The sequence below is a fragment of the Plectrocnemia conspersa genome, unplaced genomic scaffold, assembly GCF_051122295.1.
Source record: "Plectrocnemia conspersa isolate PC_06_02 unplaced genomic scaffold, ASM5112229v1 ptg000011l, whole genome shotgun sequence".
Lineage (NCBI taxonomy): Eukaryota > Metazoa > Arthropoda > Insecta > Trichoptera > Polycentropodidae > Plectrocnemia > Plectrocnemia conspersa.
In genome coordinates this window covers 12842457-12866585 of record NW_028277175.1, presented here as the reverse complement: position 1 = coordinate 12866585, position 24129 = coordinate 12842457, and the positions used below count along the sequence as shown (strand labels likewise).

General features: G+C 26.7%; 1 protein-coding gene and 1 long non-coding RNA gene across 4 annotated transcripts in view; one reads left to right on the top strand and one right to left on the bottom strand.

Annotated features, from left to right (window-relative positions):
• The window catches only part of LOC148229552 (uncharacterized), a 222300-nt gene that overhangs the window by 64896 nt on the left and 133275 nt on the right, over positions 1-24129 (top strand). The gene's annotated exons all lie outside the window — the stretch shown is intronic.
• The window catches only part of Dh31-R (Diuretic hormone 31 Receptor), a 108987-nt gene that overhangs the window by 41701 nt on the left and 43157 nt on the right, over positions 1-24129 (bottom strand). For all 3 annotated transcript variants that reach the window (XM_088197531.1, XM_088197532.1, XM_088197533.1), the window contains exons 2-3: positions 12742-12826; positions 2428-2538 (exon numbers count right to left, since the gene is read on the bottom strand). In XM_088197531.1, the coding sequence (XP_088053657.1) occupies positions 2428-2538; positions 12742-12817 (187 nt within the window). In that variant the 5' untranslated portion in view covers positions 12818-12826. The remainder of the gene's footprint in view (positions 1-2427; positions 2539-12741; positions 12827-24129) is intronic.

Sequence of the window (24129 nt, the reverse complement as noted above, 5' to 3'; positions counted from 1 at the left end):
CTAATCGCAATTATGCAGGGATCATCCAGCCAATCGCTGCAGTCGCTTCTTAAAATGGCGAAATAGGTATACGCCTTTAGAAAGCGACGTTTGCTTGATGGGCATTGTCCAAGGTTCTTGTGGATCCGGTGATTTATTATATCCGTGACCATTTCGTAACAAAGAAATATTCTCTCAATGACGGAGAATATTTATTGTGAGAACAAAACTCCAAAATCATTTACGCTATTATGTTGTTTCCTTGTTGATGGTTGGTCATTTTGGTCATAGTAAATAAATGCAAGTTTTGAGACAAAGACCCTTACAAACGTAGTAATCTGTGTGTCGCTACACGATGCTTTTTGTCTTCTAATGATATATTGTTTTCCATGCCCGTTTCACAACAAAAAATATTCTTTCAATGCATCGGAGAAGTATTGCGTGATATTTATATGAAACCTTTTTTTCTGGACATAACGAGGTCTTTTTGTGGTCTCATCCTTTACATTCTAGTTCATCCTTATTATTATGGAGGATCATTGGCTATGGTAATTACTGCGCAAATTTCAAGAATAACATTCCGATTTAAAAAAAATGCGCTTCAAAATTACTGATTGTTGAATTTTTACCAAGTGAACAATTTTTACAATACTGCATGTTATATATATTTATTTAAAAAAATGCAACTTCGACCACTAAAAATATTTGTAAAGTGGTAGGTGATTCATTAAATATACTTTAATGGCTAGGATGGATTAAAAAAATTAAACTGTAAATTACGACACACAATACCATTGGATCATTTCATTATGTCCGGGCGGCATAAATGAAAGCAAATCCCACTCAAGCTAACCATCAGTTGGCCGAGAAACTATACCAATCCGATTCAACAACACATTTGGAAGGCTTGGAGCCAATTCGACACGAATAAGCGAAGAAAATAAATCGACGCGTATCCACATATCCAAGAGATTCTTATTCTTGAACCTGAGTTGCATTTTCTCGATCATTTAATAATTACAGATAAAACATGAGTGTTCTATGACACGACTATCGTAGAAGACTGTGATTATCCAAAGATCAAGAAGAAAAACCTACATAGAAGGCCGAGCTTACTGTAAAAAAACGTTATTTTGTATGTATGGTAGTGTTGCAAAAGGATTATGCATTACGAAACTTTTGGTCAAAGAATAATAGCAAGCTTATATTGTGTTCAGCTATATCGTTTACACGAAGAAGTAAAAAAGTCCTGTACTTGGTAACAGAAGTCGAAAAGTTCTACAACACGATAATGCGCGTCACCGTGTTTTGAAATTGCCTCTCGATAAATTTGAGGAACTTGACTGAAAGATTTTATCTCATCCACCATTTATTACGATCGATTCAGCACTTTCTAAAATCAGATTTTTTTTAAATACTGACAATGTAAAATTGAAATATTTTAAATCAATGCCTCGCCCATTTTATGCTTATATAATAAAAATTAAAAATAAAGAAGACGTCAGAAAAGGTTATATCTTTAAAATTAAATTATATTTATTAAAATTAAAATAAATGTTTAGGAGTGTTTTAAAAATTTCATTAAAAAACGACATTTATTTCAGAATTACTTAATAATAAAACATTCGTAACATATAAAATAGTCTTTAGAGTTCGTTCTTACAGGAATCCAAATTAAAATTTGTATTTATTATTAATACACTTTACCTGTCTACAACACAGCCTTATTAACGAGTATTCACGGTTCTAAACCAATCGCAAGAAAATTAATCAAAAAAGTAAATTATATTTACGAAACGTGGAGAAGCTTTACCATTGTTTTACAGAGTATAGAATATAAATTAAGCGTTAAATACACTGATTTCTAACTAAAGCTTTCCACAGTCATTAAACTGATATGTAATAAAAACAAGGCGTTAACTTTAAAATCATAAATAAATTTCATTTAAATGTATTATATTAAATATGATTTAATTGCTTAAATCTGAATAATTAAATTCGCACGCTTTATACATGACCTATATCTTATTTTTGTTAGCAATACAAATATTAACAGATATATATTTGTACAAAAAAAATAATACGTATAATATTAAAAATAAGACAAATATTTTATAGCTAAAATGGTATATAAGAAAGGAACAAAAAGCTTATACAGTACAATGTTAATTAATATAAAATTATAAATATATGTATATCTTTAGATTTTTTTTTTATAAAGTTACTACAATATCTTTGTAATGATAAAAACGTTATTAAATTATTATTTTCAGATTCTATGAATATGCAATATATTAAAATAATAATTAGTTTTAATCCGAAATTATAAAATAAAGAAATAGATTTTTTTTTAGATAACCTTAAAAAATTCTATTTATATATTAAAATAAAGCACCAAGATTTCTTAGATTAAATCAATGCATATTATAAAGAATATTAAGTACTTACGATTAGGATCGAAACCAGTGATGAAGTCTGGACATTGTGAATAAGCAGTGCTTCCTGCTGGGGTATGTGGCCAGCAAAGCCATCGATCGAACGTTCCTTTACAATATAAACCTGTAACAATAAAACAAGAAGGGCTGAATGAGTAATTTCTAAAATTATCACGTTTCGGTTTTTCATCAACGACTAAGTGGCTTTGCGATGAAATTGGGTATTACACTTACCGAACTTTCCGTTCGCTTTTCCTCGTCACTTTCTTACGTCGCAAATTAGCTTAATGACATATTTAATTTTTTCATTCTAGCGAATATTTCATACTTCCATCTCATCATATAAATATACCATTATTATGATTAAAATGTATTATCAATATGGGAATGAATCGATCAATGTCTTTGCCAGAATACTTAATAGAAAATCTCTCAAAAACAAGCTTCGTTTTGTTTGATCGGTGTTCGAGCGAACCATATTTTTGGCGATGATTAATCGTCTTTGACCCAAGTCTGACAATTTTTGTTTGAAGAAATATGACACAGTCTTTGTTTTATTCATCAGAATGAAAAAAAGAAGAGCCTTAGGGCACATTGCGGCTCCGGAAAGTTTTTTAATTCCCAACAGCAGCAGTGACAACAAAATTGGGTTTTAAAATTTGTTAGGCCCGACAAATAAATTCGTTTCATGTTGAATTCGTTTATTTATTTGGTATTCTGATGGATTATCTTACCAGGCTTAATTAAACTTGATTTAGGAATTATTTAAAATTAAATGTAAATAAGAAAAAGTTATCAGTATTTATTCAATGAATTTGATTATTTTGCTATATATTTTTGTAGGTAAATATTATATATAGAATATGGTGCTAAAAATATATTTTCTATCTTAAGTTTTACACTAGCGATATTTTTTGCTTGAAGAAGTTATAAAAAGAGATCAGAGATATAAATGTATGGAGGTTACCGAATGGACGCCTCAACTCATCAGTCACATAAGATGATAGTAAAAATACCGAGTATCGAAAAATCCCATGAAAAATTGGAAAGTATTTTTATCGTAACCCTAGGGGAGCGTGTGCTGGTAAATATGTCAGGGATAAACCTGGGACGGTCACATATTCCGTGTTCACGACCTGAGAACTTATCCACCTTTTATCCCATAAGTTGTACTTAATCTTCGACGTCTAAAGCTCCGTCACGTCTTTGTTAAATTACATTATACACAAACTTCGATTATTTACATGTTTACCAAAAGCATGTTTTTTTCAGTATAACATCAATTGACACCTAAGGCAGTCACTTTAGAAGTTAACATATTACATTAAATATGTGACTTGATCCGAAAAAGAACATTGTCAAAATTATAAAATGTTGATAAAATACCTTAAGAATCGTGTTAATGGTACGTGTGTATTATTTCAGAATTAATAATAAAACGAAAACAATTGAATAATATATATTAGATGTTTTAAAAAAAGACAAATGTTTTAAATTGACTTAATCTATTTTTTTTCTAATATTGAATAAATTGTGTCTGGTCTAATATTGCATATATTGTGTAACTGATCTGAATATTACTTTTTTTTAAGATTTAACTTAATCAGATTCTATGAAAGTATAAACTAAAATTTTTATACGCATATAGACATACATATACAACACTCATACTTTTTTAAATATTAAAGATGACCCTAATAGTATGTTGATATTTTTTCTTCGAGTAACGTCTATTAAATATAATAATCCCATAAGTTGGAATTAACTTCCTGAATTGTTTCAAGAGCAAAAACTTATAATAAGGCAGTATAACGGTTATAAAGTACATCTTTGTCAAAGATTTACCACCACCACCTTCAGAACTACCTATACAATTTATTATAATTTAAAGTTTTTTAAACGAAAACGAAAAGAGAGATCACGGACCATATAATAGCACATTTGTCCAGAGACACCCATAAGTACCGCTGAAAAACTCTGCTTGAAAATTATGCATAATATTTTATCATTATTCTATTATTTCTCTACTCTTTGATTACCGATGGCTGTGGTGTCTATCTGGACTATTTCTGTTTCAAGGCGTGAAAATTCGTGTATTCACAAATCGATGCAATTGGCCCGCATAGTTGCTTATCTGCGATTCGCCAGAGCTGTCTTGAACCAGCATTATTAAAGATGTGATACTTGGTCAAAAATGCAGAGGCGCCATGGAGCTACATCAATAAAGACGATCAATGGACACGAGGCACATCAGCGGATCGTGTAGCATTATCACGAGAACATATCACAGCAGATCCCAGCTGCTTCACGAAATTACACCAGACAATAATACAACTCGATACACCAGCAAAAACTCTCTAACTTCCAAGAACTGCCATTTTAATTCCACTGCCTCATTTATATTGCTCTACATATATATGTGATAATTTATATAGATTTATATAACAAACTATTACCCGCTTGTCTGGCTATTTTACTGCAAAGTCACACCCCATAAGCTTCAAAACCCAAAAGGCTTTTAATTATGTGATCATAAATAATAGAAGCTATAAAAAAATACGATGATTTGTAATTTTTACTTTTAACATCAAAATGATTGAAGAAATATATACATAAATAATTTATAGATATATTTAATTTTGCGTTATAAAATATTTTAAGACTTGTTCGACGCTAAAGATATTTGTAACGTATTTTTTTATAACCACTCTAAAACTATTAGGTAGTAACACTTTTTTGTATTTTGATAAATTACATTTTTTATTTTCGAATCAACATAACTTAGACGATAATAGCATTATGTATTTTCAGTCTAGAGGCATGTGCCACACAACCCATAGTAGTGAAGGTAGAAATGTGTCTCTACGTATTACAATAAACAACAAACTTCCTGTTGGTCTTCTCAAAAAATTTACAGTGATAATTTGGAAATTTGCCAGATAATAATACGGCTTTGTGTTTTTTTCATAGCAGAACAAACTTTAAGCATCATACATAATAAATATTCAGTGTTTGGCAGTATATTTCATCCATAGTCATACATAAAATGATTTTTATGGCGATTTCAAGAATAATAATTTTTCTTTATTTAGTTGTCAATATAAAATAAAATATTAGAAAAATTATATTATAATACTACCTAATGAAAAATATGTTTACTTTATAAGCTTTTGGGGAAAATATTAAAATCAATTGTTATTACATAAATTTTTAAATGTTTTAAAGGTAATAATATCCATCGATTTTTGTTATTTAATGAGTAAATGAGATAATAATAGTCATTACATTGAAAGAATACAATTATAAAATATCTTATAGACATAAAAGTTTTTATTAAAAAAAAATCCATTAGTTAAATAATACAATATCAAACCACAGATATTATATATTTAGTTAAATTTATAAAGGACTGCTGAAATTTATGTTGTCAATAAAACCTTGTCTATTTCAAAGGTGACACGTTTCCTCTTACGACTGAGTGCCAAATTAGCTCCTAACGAAGACACATGATATTTGTTTATCGGACGTCGTTCACCTTTGGTAGAAGTGAATCTACATATAATAATAAAAACCTTACTGTGTGTTTTGTAAGGTAATGCTATCTTACAATAACATAGAGTAAAAAAAAATTGCGTTTATAATAAATTGTTAGCCATCATTTGATAAAAATTTAATATTTTTACTCTGTTGCCCTCTTTTCTAATACATATCAAGTCATAAAAAACATTTAAAGAAAGCTACAAAATGTGATAAGAAGTTGAATTGTTACTATAAATTTTCATGTAAATATAGAAGATAAATTTAATAAAATAAAATAAAATAATATGTAGCCTATTTACATTAAAGACCAACAAAATACTTTCTGTTGTATGAAAAATTGATATTATGATTATTATTTATATAATTTATCGAAGGCCATTAAGATCGCTAACCATAAATATAAATATAGCGTGTAAGACTTTTATGTACTTAGTTTAAATGTTACCGTTTAATCGGGTTTAATGCTACTAAACATTAGCGTGATCTTTAGGGAAATCTGATCGCGATAATACAACCTGAATATTATTTATAGAATATTCTACTATTTTTTATTATATTTAATACGACGTTTTTTAATAAATATATTATATAATATATGTCATAAGTCAATTAGAGATAAAATTAATTCTACGAAATGAAAGTCAAGAAAAAATATATTAAACTTTCCACAGTAAGTAATCTTTCAATAATCACAAAAATATATAAAGAATCTAGTACAAATAATATCGTGAAAGTATTATCTTTAGAATAAAAAAATTAATAAAACCCCAATAGATAATTAATAAAAAATATCGTATTCAAAATGCTCGATGATTTTTATTTATATATTTAGTTCACATCAACTTATTTAAAAGAGTTATTTTATAAACATATAATTACACTGAAATATCATAATAAAAAACGTTTACTAAAACAATTACATTTATTATTTACTGAAAAGGCAATTATAACATTTTAATTAAACGTTTAAAGTAAAAAATGTAAACTAATAAATAATAGATTATTTTGTAGCAAATGCTTAAACAAATTTTGTAAATTTAAACAAAATTTTAAACAAAAGAGTAAAATTTGAAAAGTGAGGGTGTAACTTATTTTTTCTGTTTCAAGATAAAGATAACTGTTCGGTTAAAAAACAACGGTAAGTCAAAAATAAATATAAATGAAGCGGTCACTTCTTGTTAAGAGTATTTTCATATTTTTTTCTTATTTCTTACTTGGATATTATAATATTTTTTTTTTTAAGATTTTCAATTTTAGCAAATTAATTTGTTGAGTATATTCCTCAAATTTAATTAATAGCAGAGATTTTCAACTTTCAAAATGACATTTTAAACATTTTCTTTTTCTTTTTGTTTTCGCCAGAGTGAAAATTTTTGTTCGAATAGGTTAATATTATCAAATATTTCATCAACAATTTTATTTTTGCCGTGAAGCATAAGAATAACTTGATTAAGATTACGTGTAATGTCAACAAAATCTTAAACCCACGGTTCACCTTTTAACTCAGCACGCTCATATTTTTTGTTTCTAAGAAAAGTATGATTTCATCTATCAATTTAAAAAATTGTTTAAAGAACTTATAACTCGAAAGTTATCGAGCTTCTGTATAATAGGGCAGATCTGTGTATTCGCTTTCACTTAGGTCACTAGCTAAAAAGAATGTAATTACAACTCTTAAATCTAGAAATTTAGATATGTAAAATGTGTCTTTTAGACAATAGAAGAGAGATCCCGTGACTAAAAAATTGCGTTAATAATTGAAAATAATTTTCGGACGAGCTAATAGCATATCATTTAAGAAACGTTAATCATTCATAAGTACCACTAAAATACTACTCTTTGTTTGGAAAGGATGCTAGCTCATAGACGAAAAATCATTATATTCTTTTACTATTGTGCTAGCAACACAACATCTTTTACGCTGTGCATAATTATATTATTATTATACTCTTTATCGATCACAATAAAGTGTATCTAGACTATTTATATTTTAAGGTGTAAAAACATTTCACGTGTGTGTCCAAGATGTTGACAATAATAAAACTCGACACACCTGCGAAGATTATTTAACTTTTAAGACCCGCCATATTAGCTCCACCGTCTGATAACAGCACCTAAATTTCTCTATATACATCTAGTAATTTATATATATTTATATAATATTTTTAGTTTTTCTGGTGTCTATTTTTTGATTCAATAACACAAAAAAAATTCTTAATGGTACACGCTTTTCAAATTAAAAAAATAAATGTGTTAAAAATTGATGCGCTTTTTTACCAATTTAAAAAAAGATTTTTCAATCTAGATCCTACTCTCTTTTTTACGTTTATTATATGTATCATATAAAAAACTCTCTTTCGCGGTTGTGATTTGTTTTTATGGCTAAAGAAGTAAATTTTATACGGCAGCAAAGCGTATGTACACAAATCACCTGTGGAACGCATTTGTACAGAAGTCCGCTCGTAAAACCGCACACGTATTTTATATTTTATGATTGATTCCGCTGCGACTAACAAGGTGTGAAAAAATGATAACCCAACAAAGCAGCTACTATGTGAAAAATGCCCCAGGTTATACCTACGTATATTATGTATGAGCAATACGTTTCAAAATTGCAAAAACATGCCGGAAAATTGCATTAACGTTACCTGTGATCCTATACATTCAAAGCCTGTTATAAATTCATCAGCTCGCTATTTTAATTCCAGTATCTCACGTTTAATCTTTTAGGGGTAATTTAATTATTGTCTGTCAGATTTGATTTGAAAACTTTGGTAACAAGGGGTGAAATGTTAAAAGTGAACTTATGAAAATTCGCTATCTCAAAATAAATTATTTTGTTACTGTTAATAGTCACCGCAAATTTTGTTTTATTTGCTACTACTTGACGGTGATTTCCCCCAAAAGGTCTATATATAAATGCAACTTTATTTTTACAATTCAATGTATTTAAATAAAATTTGAGCTAGATATTATATGACATTAAAAGGAAACTACTATTAATCATGTGAGACAATATGAAAGAGAAAATGGATGATTTATCTAATAAATCCCTAAAGGAAGGGTGGGTACCAAATATATTTAAGTTATCGACAGTAGTGTCTATAGCAAAAGTAAAGCATACAATATAGACCAGTGAGATAAGACCTATTAATATGTTGCCAATAATAAGGTCGATGTTAGAAAAAGTAGTATCTTGACCATTAAGAGGGTTTGTGAAAAGAAAAAGAAATTATTATATGAAGACATACTACGAAAGCTCTACAATTGATTAACAAAATCTGGATGTAAGCTATTGAGCAGGAAAACAAAAATATGATTGGAGCTATGTTTTTAGCAATATGTAGAACTTTTATAGAAATAGAAAGGATGGAAATGATATTTTAATGTAAAAATACAGAAGAGAAAAATAAAAATCATTGATTTTAGTGAAATTTTAAAAACTATCATATTTACATTTTACAGTTGCTATATTTAAAATTTTAGTAATACGTGTCAACAGATAAATATACTATGCGAAAATTGTTATATATAGTCAGTGCCACTATACTATAAATTATATTATATATACTCACAAACATGATGAACAATAAAAATAAGTTAAAGTTTAATAAATTAAAAATCGTAGATCAGTTTTAAAAGCATATAAATATATATGAACGACTGTATTTGTGTATAGTTGCTAAATTGGTTTTTTAAAACACCATAATAATTATATTGTTAAGAACATAAAATAGATGTCTCAACAAAAATTAGTAAAAAAATGTGGTACATTTAGATTATAAGAAAATTATAAGTAGTGCACTAGTGCTGTATAGACCCAAAAACACTAATTTTATTAAAACAGAGCCATTTCATATAAGTACATAAAATGTATACTAAAGCTTATAACTTAACTATAAATAAATTTCATGTGTACAATTTATCATGTTGTTTTATAATCAATCATAAAAATAATTGTATTATGTATTGACAGCGTGAGTTTTATATTAACTTTGGGTATTTGTTAACTATTGCAAAAATCAAGTTGTACGTTGTAGTTAAATAAATAACTATTAATGTAATTTATATATTTTTATTTGTTAAATTATACCTATTTATCAATTATTTAAATTTTCTTAACCGTACTGTACATTCTAGATGGAAATTTAGCTAAAGAAAATTTACCGCCCTCGCTTTTGATATAATGTAAGTCATTCGTCAACATAACGCTTTTAAAAAGATTTCCATGCGATAAAAAATAATAAAAAAACTTAATATAAAAGACTTAAAAGTGCGATCGTATATTATTATATTTTTTAAAGTACGTATTGAAAGCAAGTCCAAAGAAAGGCACTTATTCGACACCCAAAACAAAATTGCCCATTATCGATAAAAAACGAAGTTTTATTTATCAACTTCTTAAATGGAAATGGGTGTGAGTCTGAAGGTACTGCTTTATTTATGTTTAGAACACGACAGATTTTTTATGAATTTAATTTAATCTATAAATTTTATGACATAGCATATGTAACTGTATATATACCTAATAATATATAAGTAAACATTAAAAAAAATATTATACTGAATAAAATAAAATCTATGTATGTAATATGTAACTACAAACATAAAGAAACTAAAATTCAATTTTAATTAATACCATAAAAAAATTAAAATGTTACACACATTAAAATTTCAGTATAAATTTTATCATTAAAAATATTTTTCTATTCATCAATGTGATTTATGCAACATAATATTCACAGGAATTTTTATTACAGTAGGTGTATATTATGACGTTGTGAATAGAAAGTGCCAATATTTCTTATTAAATATATTATGAAATACGCTTAAAAAATAATAAAGTTTGTATTAATAATTGAATAATTCGATTGATATTGAAGTTAATTAATAATATTATTTACTCTTCTTTAATTATCTTTATATAAATAAATAAATATATTTTTTATTATTTATATTTATAAATTGGCGCAGTCATATTATATTATATTATAGTATATAACAAATGACCGCAAAGCTCTGTAAGATAATAGGATTTAAAACACAAAAAATGTAATTTATTACCAGATTTAGAGAAGGCAAGAGATCTTACACCCCAGTTGTTGAGAGACCGTTTAATCAAAGAAAACTGTTTCTTGACACAAATTCTTCACGTAATTCGAATATTTATTACTTATATATTTAGTTATAATATTTTACATTTTGTACAAGGAAAAATATTGTTTAATATTACCTCATAATATATTTTTTACATAAGGTAATCTTTAATATGTTTTTTTTTTTTAATATTTTCTAAATCATATTCTTGGTTTTGGGAGAAAATATTTTCATCACGTTTCACGTTTCGTTGGTTTATGCCAAATTTCAAACTTTACCTTTGAGGGTAAGTATACACTGAACGATATCGAAAAGACCTTTTCATATTAAGAGTAATGTAAATTATTGTTTACTCTGCCTTAGAGCAAAAAATTATGGATTTGTTCTTTTTAGCGTAAGTTTTGTCATCGTGACTTGCGATTTACAAATATACATTATATATAATTGAATATATCATATGTAAAGAAATATATAATATTTACAAGTAATACTGATAAATGTGCTGTTTAGAATCAATGTCATTTAATTTTAATTATTTTACGTCAAATTAAAATGACTAAAAATTATTATTATTCTATTGTTAACATATATGAAACATATAGCAAAAAACATATTCAACACAATCAACATAATTAGCAATAGTATCATTAATTAAATAATCTAATATTTCATCGAAAATTATAAAAATATAAATTAAAATTCGTATAAATTATAAATATCTTTAGATCAATTAATATTTTAATTTTTATGTGTTATTAATTTAATATACGTATATTTTATTTATATATATTTATATTAAAAAACCACAAATTATCGGTTAGAATTTTTTATGATATTAATAGTACTTTAATAAAAAAATATAGTATTTCAACATTTTTTTGAATATATTTATATTAAATATCTATTTTATATCATATTATATATAATAAAAATCCTTAATATGGTAATAATTCGGCAACCTACTTTTTATTCTATCCACGCATAAAACACAAATAACTAGTTAAAATATTCCCGCAACATCCAACCTTCCACGGCTGTTTAATTAGATTAATCTTATTAACAAGCTTCTCGTTCCTGTGCCGAACTTTTGCAGCATCACCATTCAAGATTCTCGTAATCTCACGTTTATAATACCGTGAATCAGAATGGTAGATATCCACTTCTTGGTTTTAATTAAATTCTCCAGCGCTCGCGAGCTAAACGACGAGCTATATAGGTCTTCGAGCCGAATTAAACCTCTTTTGACTAATCCAACTTTTAAGTCTTCGATAATACATTTTTTCAAATATTTAGTTAGCACAATTCTAACACTATAAATAATCGTTTACATAGTCAAATCTACATCCGACAGTCGGATTTATATAAATAATGGATAACGAATTCATATATCATGTGGAATTTACCACGCTTTACACTACGGTATAAACAATGAATGTTGTATAAAGACCGACAAGTATCTTGTATTTGAGTTGTGTATATTAAAGTGTATTTATAAATACAATATTAGGTATATACATAAACGTTACCATTTAAGCAGTAAATAAAACAAAGCAGCATTAGTGTCGGAAACATAACGTAATTATGTATAAGTAGTTTATTTGTCAGTACTAAGAATTAATTATAGTGGTTGATGCTCATTGTTATTATTATGCTTATGCATATTGTTATAATAAAACAGAAAATAAAATACCTGTAGGTGGCTTAGTGTCATTATTATTTGCTTCACACTCTATCCTCGCTGCTTCGAAAACTTCGTCGTCGTTCATGTTGAAGAACTAAAATAAATAATAAACTGTATTAATATGAATATACACACAATTATTTATAGTAATTATATATAAAAGAATAACTAAAAAAATTACTAAAGCATAGTAAATTATGTTTTAATTATTATGCCTCTATAATTTCATACATCTGTTTTAATTGTATGAGATGGAAATATACTCTAAAATAGTGTTGAAGTTGTATAGAAGATGTTTCGTTGTTAATTAGTGATATTTTTAGTATATATGATATATCTCTAGTAAGTGTGAACATACAGTTAACATGAGTAAATAACATAATTTATTGAGGATCATAAATTTTATAAGATTATAATAAATTTTTTTCAATAAATTATATTATACATGTTACATAAATTATTATAGATTTTAATCTTTATGCAAGCTTCATTTTTTTGTAAGTGAAATTATTGATGCTTCAAATATAAATAAGTGTGATAATTTTAAATAGATATCAAGCTCTGTTAAATATATGTTCTTCTACACTATTATTCTTGCTTGGGACACCATCGGCATATAAATAGTATGGTACAGATAAAGGATTTATGGTAAGATACCAACCTATTTATCAATTCAGGTTTGTACTATATATATTATATAGAAAATGGTGTTTAATTGTTTGAATTCTAAAGCTGTTATTGTATACATTGTATATATATATTCCAAAAACATGAAATACAGTATACATTTTTATATCCAACCATGAATTAATCGTTATTTTCTTCAGTGGGTATTCGTTTTTAATTTTATATTTGATTATTTCAGACTGCTTATTTTATCAATAATAAATATAAAAATGCTGGTATTATTACATCGACTCAAATAAACACTGAAACGTGCTCCATTAATTTTTCAGCAGGCAATTGATTTCAGTTATTAAACGTCCAATCTCTAAAACCATTTAAATATTATTTAGATGCTAGATTTTTATATTTTGTGAGTCTGTATAAATGATAATCTGTTACTTGTTATCATCAGTCTTTAAAAACCGCACGGACTTCTACTACAAATATAGTACATAAAACTTACAACTCTACCGTAAGCGGCTGTAAAATAAAATGTTTTTATAAAATAAAAATAAAAATATACCAAGATACATTTATAAAAATATTCAAAGAAAAAATGTTTTTTTATAAGTAAACCATTAATATAAGGAAGGGTCGGTATGACAATAATTCTCTATTGGTATCATTCTTATATATATTTTCTAGCACCCGAGCTTTGAGATTTGTCATCCGTTTCCGAAAATTTCCAACACAATCCCCCAATTGACCTCATACATCAAATTTCGACAAAATGGATCCTTTACCGAATTTCGAAGATGGATAACAACTACGTGCCGCCAATTTAAAACAAAGCGCTCTCCCTTAAAATCGAAGGTCACAACCGCATGAAAGCTAAAGGGCATATTTAATATTAGCGTTAATTTACTAAAACGTGAATTTCATTAGTGTTTCAACACATATCTTGGATAACAATTTTCTAAAAAGCTGTGTCTGGTTTTACCGTAAGTAGGTTAACTACGACAAAATACAATTAAACTTATCGAGTACCACATCAAATACGAGTTAAAAGGTCAGAAAAGTATTGAACTAAGTGCATCAAGTTTTATAAACGTAAGTTATTATACAAAATTATATAGGTTTTGATATTTCACATAACAAAAATAATATATAATAGATCAATATCGTTAAATAAAATAAAAACACGTATATTTTGTTAAATAAAGTTATAGCACGAGAAAACTTAAATATGATAACTTTGAAACGTGTGGTTTAGGTCTGAAACATAATTGTGAAAATATGGAACGTGACTTAAAATAATTGTTTGCAGCTATACTAAATAACTATAAAACATTATCAAGATTAAGATATAAATAATATTAGAGTAAACTACAGTCTTGAGTTAGTCAATTAGTAAGATGCAGTAATATAATTTGAAGCATTGAATACAATATTCAATAATTGCATTGAATATGATATTTAATATTCAATAACTCCCTGAAGATGATCTTAATTCAATAAGCCAATAAGTTGTATATATAAATACACTAGGCTAGTATTTACCTATAAGTTTATACAAAATTAATGAGTCTGTGAATGTCTCGATTTAGTAATATTAAAATATTCAGATATTTTCTTACGCTATGAATATTTTAGTACACTTACTATACAAATGTAACTGCTACGAAATAAGTCAAGTGTAAAAAGAAGCGACATCCTAAACAGAACAGCAATTCAAGAACAACATGTTTTACTCTTATGTTACGAGTATATAAAGTAGCGTAAAATTCTGCTCACAAAAAACTTTTTTAAGTTTATTGAATTCATGTTTATGAATATATACACATATCTGATTAATAAATTACCACATATATAAAATAGGGAGATGCCACTATCGAGCACTGAAGTTGAGATTGTCTTGGAAGTCCTTATTGTTCAGATTCCATTATTGTCGACTGTGATGCTCGCTAGACGATTCGCAAATATGTAGATAGATCTGTTAGCTCGTCTCTGCCTCTGTAATGATGGTTCGAGACAGCTCTGGCAAATCACAGATAAGGATATTTGGAAGCCAATTGCTTCGCTTCTTAGACACATTCCCTAAATGTGTTTACGCCTAAAGAGAAACGGTCTAGATAAAGTTAAAAAGTAATGTGCACAAAGTAGAATGTATATCTTGCGAATGTCCTTTCCAAATAAAGAGTAATGTATTGGCGATACTTGTGGGTGATTAACGTCTCGGTGGTTCGTGTAATATTTACAAATATAAACGCAATTTTTGGCTCACGAGATCTGTCTACCATTGTTGTGAATATACTGTGTGTGACCCTACTTTAGAGATGAATAGATTTTTTTTTATTTGTTGCAAATGGTCGTTAAAATGACATAAATTATAACAAATTGTGTCAGTGATTGCACTTCAACACAATAATATTTTCAGCTTTAAAATATTTTTGCGGTATGATTATATAAATAGTCGATGAAATCTAATAATAATCAGAATCACAATCTACGTGACAAAATGTTAATAAATGGAAAAAAGTAATGTATAACAAAAACTGAAGTTGTCAAATATATTTTTTACTTTTGTCATTTTATTCAATATTTTGCTAAGTAGATTATAATTCTGATTATTGTTTAAATATATTGTCTATTTATAAAAAACACATGTGAGACACTTAAATAATATAGTTTAACATCGGAGATAAGATTTTTATATGTTGTTTAATTTATTGTTAGCTTTATTTAACATTTTTATAATAATACCATTTTTGTTTATATATACAAATATATTATTATAATTAAAATGCATAAGTTATTGTTTTTATTCGAAGTGCACATTGGTGTCTCTTATGCATATATTCATAAAATAAAAATTAAATTAAAATGACCTAGAAAGAACCAGATAAAATTAATGCCTATTGCCTTCCAGTGTTTAGAATACTAAAATAAAAATGTAAAACTAGCATACAATTGTCATGAAAATTCTAGAGGCATATGCTACCTATTGCCTTATTTCCTTTCACTAATGCCTTCAATTTGTCGTTGTCACTGAACCAGGACGTCTTTGACCCTCTTCATCTTGAGAACCCACATTCCTTAGCCTAAACTTTTCAAAGCGTCGTCGCACTATGAGTTGTAAAGTGGGTAAGAGTCCCGTGTTTTGGCAATAATACGTCTTCGCTAGCTACATTTGGCGACCAAATAAAAAAAAACACCTTCACTTTATCTTGTCGGCGCAATACATGTATATGCAGAACTCAATAAAGCGTTAAACCAAAGGCTCTCTTGTTTGCTCATTTCGAGCGTCAAATTTCACGTGTAAATATTTTCTCCTGTGCGCGCGTGTTTTATTTCCTACGTTTACACGGCACAAATAATAATTTGCAAATGTTTATATTTACGAATAATATACTAGCTGTATTGATTTCGAATTTATGGAGGCTTTCAAGAGAAGCAATATAGAGAACCGAGCCATTAGGGATGTTGGGCTAATGATGCTACATATACTCACTTTGGTGTACGTTCCTTTAAAAGAGGGGCTTTCAATGCTTATAAATATGTATAGACACATGTAAATAATATGATTAAAAGAAGCATACGTATTGAAGGTGGGGGCGATTTGCAATTTAAATCTAGAATTTAGAATATGAGATTGATAGATAAATATATTTTTCTTAGCTTACAGTGCTCAATCAAAAGTTACTCAAATTGATTAATTACTAAAGAGATTCAAATTGCGGTTAAAACTTGAAGGAGTGGTTTGAGTAAAAGAGATTCATTTCCTTTTTATTTTAACTCGTCGTCTTTGAAATCATAAATTCAAGCTCATTCGATTTTCATGAAATATATGTACACCCATCCCTCGATTTACGCAGTACTTTTTTTAAGCGGTTAAGAAATATATTTTTTTAGATATAGCCGGAAGCGATTGCAAAAGATATTTTCGTTACATCTAGAAGATATTTCTTAAATGAATAATTTGTCAATATTATTGGGAGCAGAAGGTTTTGAAGCCTTAAATATTCATAATTACAAAGAATTACTATTAAGAAGACGTTTCAGGTAAATGGGTATTTTCATTTTAAAATAGTAAATAATAAGATAAATTTCATTGAAAAAATAGTTACAATTTGTTAAACATAAAAATATCATTTTATTTATAATAAAAACAAATATAATGAAAATGTCATTAATTTATAAACTTTATTATAAACGTTCTCTTCGTCATCAATGGCTCTCCTAATGCTGAATTTGTGACTTAAATTTAGTCTGTTGTATACTTAGTAACCTTAAGACGAATACAAGCGACTAAATTTTCAGAAGTTAACCTTCTTACTTAAAATAAATTTTATGTGTGAAAATATTTGCTCATATTTATAAGTAGAACGGAACGCGGAACAAAATTAAAAAACAATTTTTTTTCAAAGATGAAAACTTCGTAGGAAGTTATGCTCATCACGTTGATATCATAAGAAGTTGACTATTTCCCATTTTTTTAAAATATTTTTGCAGTGTCTTGAATTTATAAGCCACAATATTTAGATTCATTTTTCTCTAAAAACTGTATATTGGCTGCAGGTCATACTATTATTATGCTACTATTTGCGATCTTAACCACCTATTTTGAAAACCTTTTCTATTACATCCTTAAGTTGTTGCGTAGATGAATTTGCAAATAAATTTTCCTTACAGTAATTATAGCTGTACATAAAATACATAGCGATTTGTCACCATTTTATAAACATCAAATACACGCAAAACAAATCCGCGCAATTGTTCTGTTATTGCCAAGCAGACAAAGCCGCGCTTACAGACCAATAAATTAAACAAAATAAAAAAAAAAAATATTTTCTATTTTAAATGGCTTATCAGTAGAAATTTTCATAGTCATAATAATTATACAACCAAAATTACATTGATATGTTCAGGTTTCATTAAAAAAATATTATTTACGATTACTTGCTACTTTCACAAATCTTTTAACATTTTTAAAAATAAAGTAATGGACCACCTTTCTAAGAAACATTATTCATCATTTGTTCCAACAAACAATAAATAGTTTTTATCCTTAAAGCTATAATGTAATATATATATACTAGATTTTTATTTGGGAATATATTTTTTGTTGTTTTAATTATTTTTTTATGCCTACATATGTTTTGTTTTTGTTTTTGTTTGTATAATTCTGTTTTTTGAATATTTTTATATTTATTTCATATAAAATATATATCATTTATTTGTTTAGGTGGCTTTGTCAATATACCATACTTTTCAGTCCATACATCTTGAATTTTTTTATTTTTTTTATTTGTCCATGGTGATGCAATTTTATTTATTAATTAATAATATTTTTACGTCAAACGGGGGCGTAGCGGAATTAAAGTGTAGTGCTGCCATTTATTTTTATATTTATATTTTATTTGTGGAACTCAAGTGGGTCACTTAAATTATTAAATGGGTCACTTGGTGATCCGAGGTGCATAGGTTGCCAACGCCTGCAATAGAGTATGTGTTAGTTTGTCTGAAGTCAAATTATTTTTTGCCAATAATAATCAACAAATCATTTCTTACGGGTTCAAGTTAAGAAAATTACAGCAAAGCTACGAAAAATAGAGTTTGAATTTTGGGAAAGCTACTGCTAGCCAGATTGTTTTATCATATAATAGTTAATTAAGATCATCAATGTTGTATATAATAAATTAAAAATACACTAAAGCTAATAAAAAACAGCTGTTTAAACATTTATATTACAATTAAGAAATCACTGTTAAAGTTATTGTGAATAATAAGGCTACAGCTTAAAATAAAAATATAATGCAAAGATGTTTATGTTACTGCAGCTGAATAACCAGTAAATTTGTTTTCTTTTTATCACTCTTTTAACGTTTTTTTTATCACACCTTAAACTCAGATAAGTTATTTTTTAATTAAAATAGGAAAATACTGAATCTTTTCATTAAAAATAGTACCACATAATATGATACAAGCGATAAGAGACAGCATTTCTAAAGTAATTTAAAAATTTACTCGTTCTCCTTTCATGCCAATTCATTATTTAGATGTTTTTATTTTTCGTTATATTATTTTTTTCACAAATAAAATTTCATGGTAAAAAATATCAAAATCAAAGCAAAAATTGTATCAATAGTTTAAAAACATAAGATTGAAATTGCTCAATAAATACATATATACACATTTATCTAATCTTTCTGGTATCCTGTTTGTGCAACGGTTTTCCAATAATTTTTAGGGTTAAAGGGTTATTTTTAAGTAATGCCTATAAATATTTAAATATTAAAGTGTATAAAATCTGATTGTATAATCAACAACTTCACATTGGACAGGTAATTATAATTGCTTAAATCTAGTAATAGTACATATACGATAATATTGATCTATTCTTTTACTGGTTCGCATTTTTACAGTTTCAGAGAGAAATGTAGATTTTTCATACTATATGTATACTTATCTTTAAAAGTAGAGCTAGTCATATAATGCTTTGTATTATGAATTTTCATTACATAGCTGATGAATTAAAATTAATTATAAAATGCATAAACCTTTCTTCGGATATACCTTCAGCAAAGAAGTCCAACCGATTATGAATGGTGTGATACATAATATATTACGTGTATATTCGCACGTTATCATGTGGGAATTGATATGAAGCATATTAATATTGAAGCCGAGATATATTATTTATATTTTACGTCTAATTTGCGCGTTTCGTAGCGTAAATATGTTTTATGTTTTTCATCAAGCCAATGAAGATTTATGAATGTATTATTACTGTATAATTATTCCGCCATAAGAACGTTTTAATTTCTTCATTATAAATTTACAAATACAAATGGAATGAAATCGTATTATTATAACCCACGTCTTAAAATTATCAGAAATTAATAAGTCATATATATAATATGGTATGTATACATTTGCATTTCATTCGTGCGGTTTTTTTATATATTTCCGAGTGTGAAAACGTCGAACAAAATATCGGATGTCATAAAATATATATGAAATATGTACTACATACAATACCTGACAGTTTCAGGATAAAGTACTATTCGCTGAATAGTCACATCTGCCCAAAAAAATGTTACAATTAAAATATTTCTATTTTTATTTGGGATATGTTTTCATTTTAATTGTTTGATATTTAATAATATAAAAACCAGGATAAATATCAATAAAAATGCTATGTAAATTTACACTCTGGATTTCTGATATTTAATATAATTTAGCCCTCACATTTACGATGACATATTTTTAACAAATAAACAATTTATTCAAAATTGCATGTTACATGATTTAAAAAAATCAGCAACATGGATTTATTTGATCCTTGTATGTGGAGAACAGCAAAAATAAGCGATGATGTCGTGGCTGCAAAAATAAAAGCTTATCCTACTCAAACTATCAATATGCTGGCCGAGAAAATAATAAGAAAGATAGAAAAAGCTTGGAGACGAGATGAATGAGTTCCACGCGAATTGAGCAAAGAAAATAGTCTCCGCGTATCCAAATACCCTGAAAGCTTCTGGAGCTGTTCGCCATTTCTTGATCATTTGATAATCGGAAATGAGAAACGGGTATTGTTTGCCTATAATAATCGTGAAAGACAGAGTTTATCCAAAGGTTAATATTTTTAATCAAAACCTTCAACATATAATGCTAATGAAATTTTAAAAAATACTGAAAATTAAAATTAAAATAAACATTTATTTTAATTTCAGTATTACCATATACATATAAAATATATTTATCACATAGATATCAATGCATCAATTTTAAAACAATAGTAATAATAACTATTATTATGTTTACCTGAAGGGAGCAAAAAAAGTTTTCATTTATCGCTTCAAACCTTAAGTGTATTCAACCCCAATTTTTCTTGAATTAGCAATGAGGATATTTCATTATTTGTTATAATCTCGTAAAAGTAAGCTGGGCTCTGGTATAAATGTCCATTTCGGTGATAATTCACAAAAGTCGGCAATTAGAAAGTAAGGCAATTTATTAAAGCGATTACGTTGTAAAATTAAGCAAATTAAACGACTCTTCTCTCAGCCTATCTACGGTATGTTTTTTCAAAGCTTATATATATCCTATAAAATAAGTATTAATTTGCTTATTACTTCTCTTAATCATAATACCGTAATACTTTATACACTGTATTCATTTTCATCAATAAGTTTTAAGCTTGAATGTTAACAACTGTGATTTGAAATAATTAGTATAAAAAAATGAATCACCCTATATGTATACAAAATATTTTTAATTCATACCCACGACACAATGGTAATTGATATTTACAAAATTTTAAAACCTTACCTGTTTTGGGATCTCCTTCAATTAATTGAACATTAGCAAATAGCCAGAAGCTAAATCTTGCATATATTTTATTCAAGATGAATTAATTACATAAATAATATAATGTGTTTCATTTTATTTTTTTATAATTCCTGATATATTTTAGGTATAATGATATGAGAAGAGATAATAATTAAATAATCAAAATTGCAAACGAAAGCTAAAATAATTATTATAGAATATATAATATTTATTTTAAGTAAGGTATAACTTTTTAATCAGCTTTTCGTCAAATTTTATATTGAGTGAAGTTACAAACTTGGCGTAATAAAAACGTGTTAAATATAATTTTACTTTTTAGCTATTATAAAATAAATGTATGAGTTACTTCTGAGAATATTTTTCATGAAACTTTATGTTATAAACATCGTTAGTTAAAAAGTTTATACAAAAGTACTATGCATCCAAAATGTATTTTATACTGAAAGAAATGTGAAATATATTTATATTGCATTACAAGTAAATTGAATTTTCACACTATACTTTAAATTTAAAATATATATAAATGTTCGTAATTTAGCAAGATGTATTGTTCTATAATAATATACATAAAATGAGACACTTAAATACAATACAAACAACACAAAGTAAAAATCTTTTACAGCTTTCTGAATAAAATATATTTTGTAAATTACAAGTTAGTTTTTAAAAAAAATATAAAACAACAAGTAACCGTTATACACAAACTTGAATAATATCTATGGCACTAATAGTTCATCACGCATTCATATTTTTTTTTTCGAACACTTCAATATATCAGTATACTATAATATATAATATACACTAAGCTACATCCGTTAAAAATACAACAATAAATATTTTTAATTAATTTAGAGCGAGCTTAACGTACATTTTTTTTATGTATATATTATTTAAAAAATATTTTTGATATTTAAATAAATTAAATAAATAATATTTCACACGCTACTACCGAAAGAGATCTACAAAGCCATGCGGTTTCACTGGACCATTGCTTGTTGTATGTTTCTATGCTGCGGTCAGACAGGTGTTTTTGTGATGAAATAAAAAATTATATTCAGTTATTCTAATCAATTAAAAATTATTTAATTGATTATTTTCGTGTTTTTCTCGCTATCTGCCATGTTTGACTTTATAAATCTTTCAAAGATAATCGTTTTCGTCTAAGGCGTTCAAACGCTTCATAACGCAAATTAAGCGTTAAGCGAGCTTAAAGCTCTATGCGATTTAAGTGTGAATTAAATCTAACTTTAGGATGTAACGTTAAAATATTCTTAATCCAAATCTGAGGATAATTTCCGTACACTTCCGGCGGAGATAATGAATAAAATCACGTCGTAGGGGTAAATAAATGTTCGAGAGGTTGAAAGGTTGAAAGCTCAAGGTAACTTGGATTAAAGGGCCTATGAAAACAGGCGTAAAGTGGAATTATGTTACGTAGAACATCAGTTTGAATCATAGCCGTTACCAGCTCAAGTCACAAAGCAACAGGTGCTTTATCGATTTTCAGTTCACGTGGAACTTATCTGTCAAATTTATTAATATTACAGTGCGGAATCGTATATATTTCATATAAATAAATACGATATTGGAAATCCACGATCAGATTTCAGCACGTGAAAAAAACAAATTTCTAAATTGTTATTATACAAATACTTGAGCTGAGTAGCTGTTTTGAATTATTATTTGCTTTCTCATATCAATTCCCTTAAATTTATAAATAAACAATAAAATAACTCTAGTTTAAAGTAAAAATTACAATGCCACTTTGGTAATACTGTTCTAAAACTATCTTATATCTTGACTATAAAAAGTGATTGCAAGAAAAGGATTATTTTACAATTTAAAATGTTATTGTTCTTCATTAACCCTTTAAGTACTGAATTAATTTAAACACATTTATTAATTTTTTAGTATACACATGGGAGTGAGTAATTTTTTTATATTTTTCCATATTTATTTCATTTTAATATTTTATATTACATTTTTAGTAAATTATACAAAACGATCAGTGATTCTCAACGTTTTATTGCTTTGATTTATTTTACTAGCTCTTTTTATTAGTATGTTTTAATCACTAATTTTAACACTTTTCTAAGTTAAATTTTATTATATATATATATTATTCAACATAATTTTTTTATATCAATACATAAGCTTTCATTATTTTTTATAAAATTAATACAAAATTTTTTGTTACGTAAATTTATTTCTTATTCTTTAATTTATTGATATTATTTTCTAAAGAAATCTTTTACTTTAATTAAAAAAAAAAAATATATTCTATATTTAAAATGTTTTTTATTTATTATTTTTAAGTTATATATAATATGTAAATATACAATAACTATCTGGAGTACCTAAAAACAGTAAAAGATCGACCACCGTACATGTACGGCGATAATCCTCAAAGGGTTAAATTTACTTATATGTGAGTTC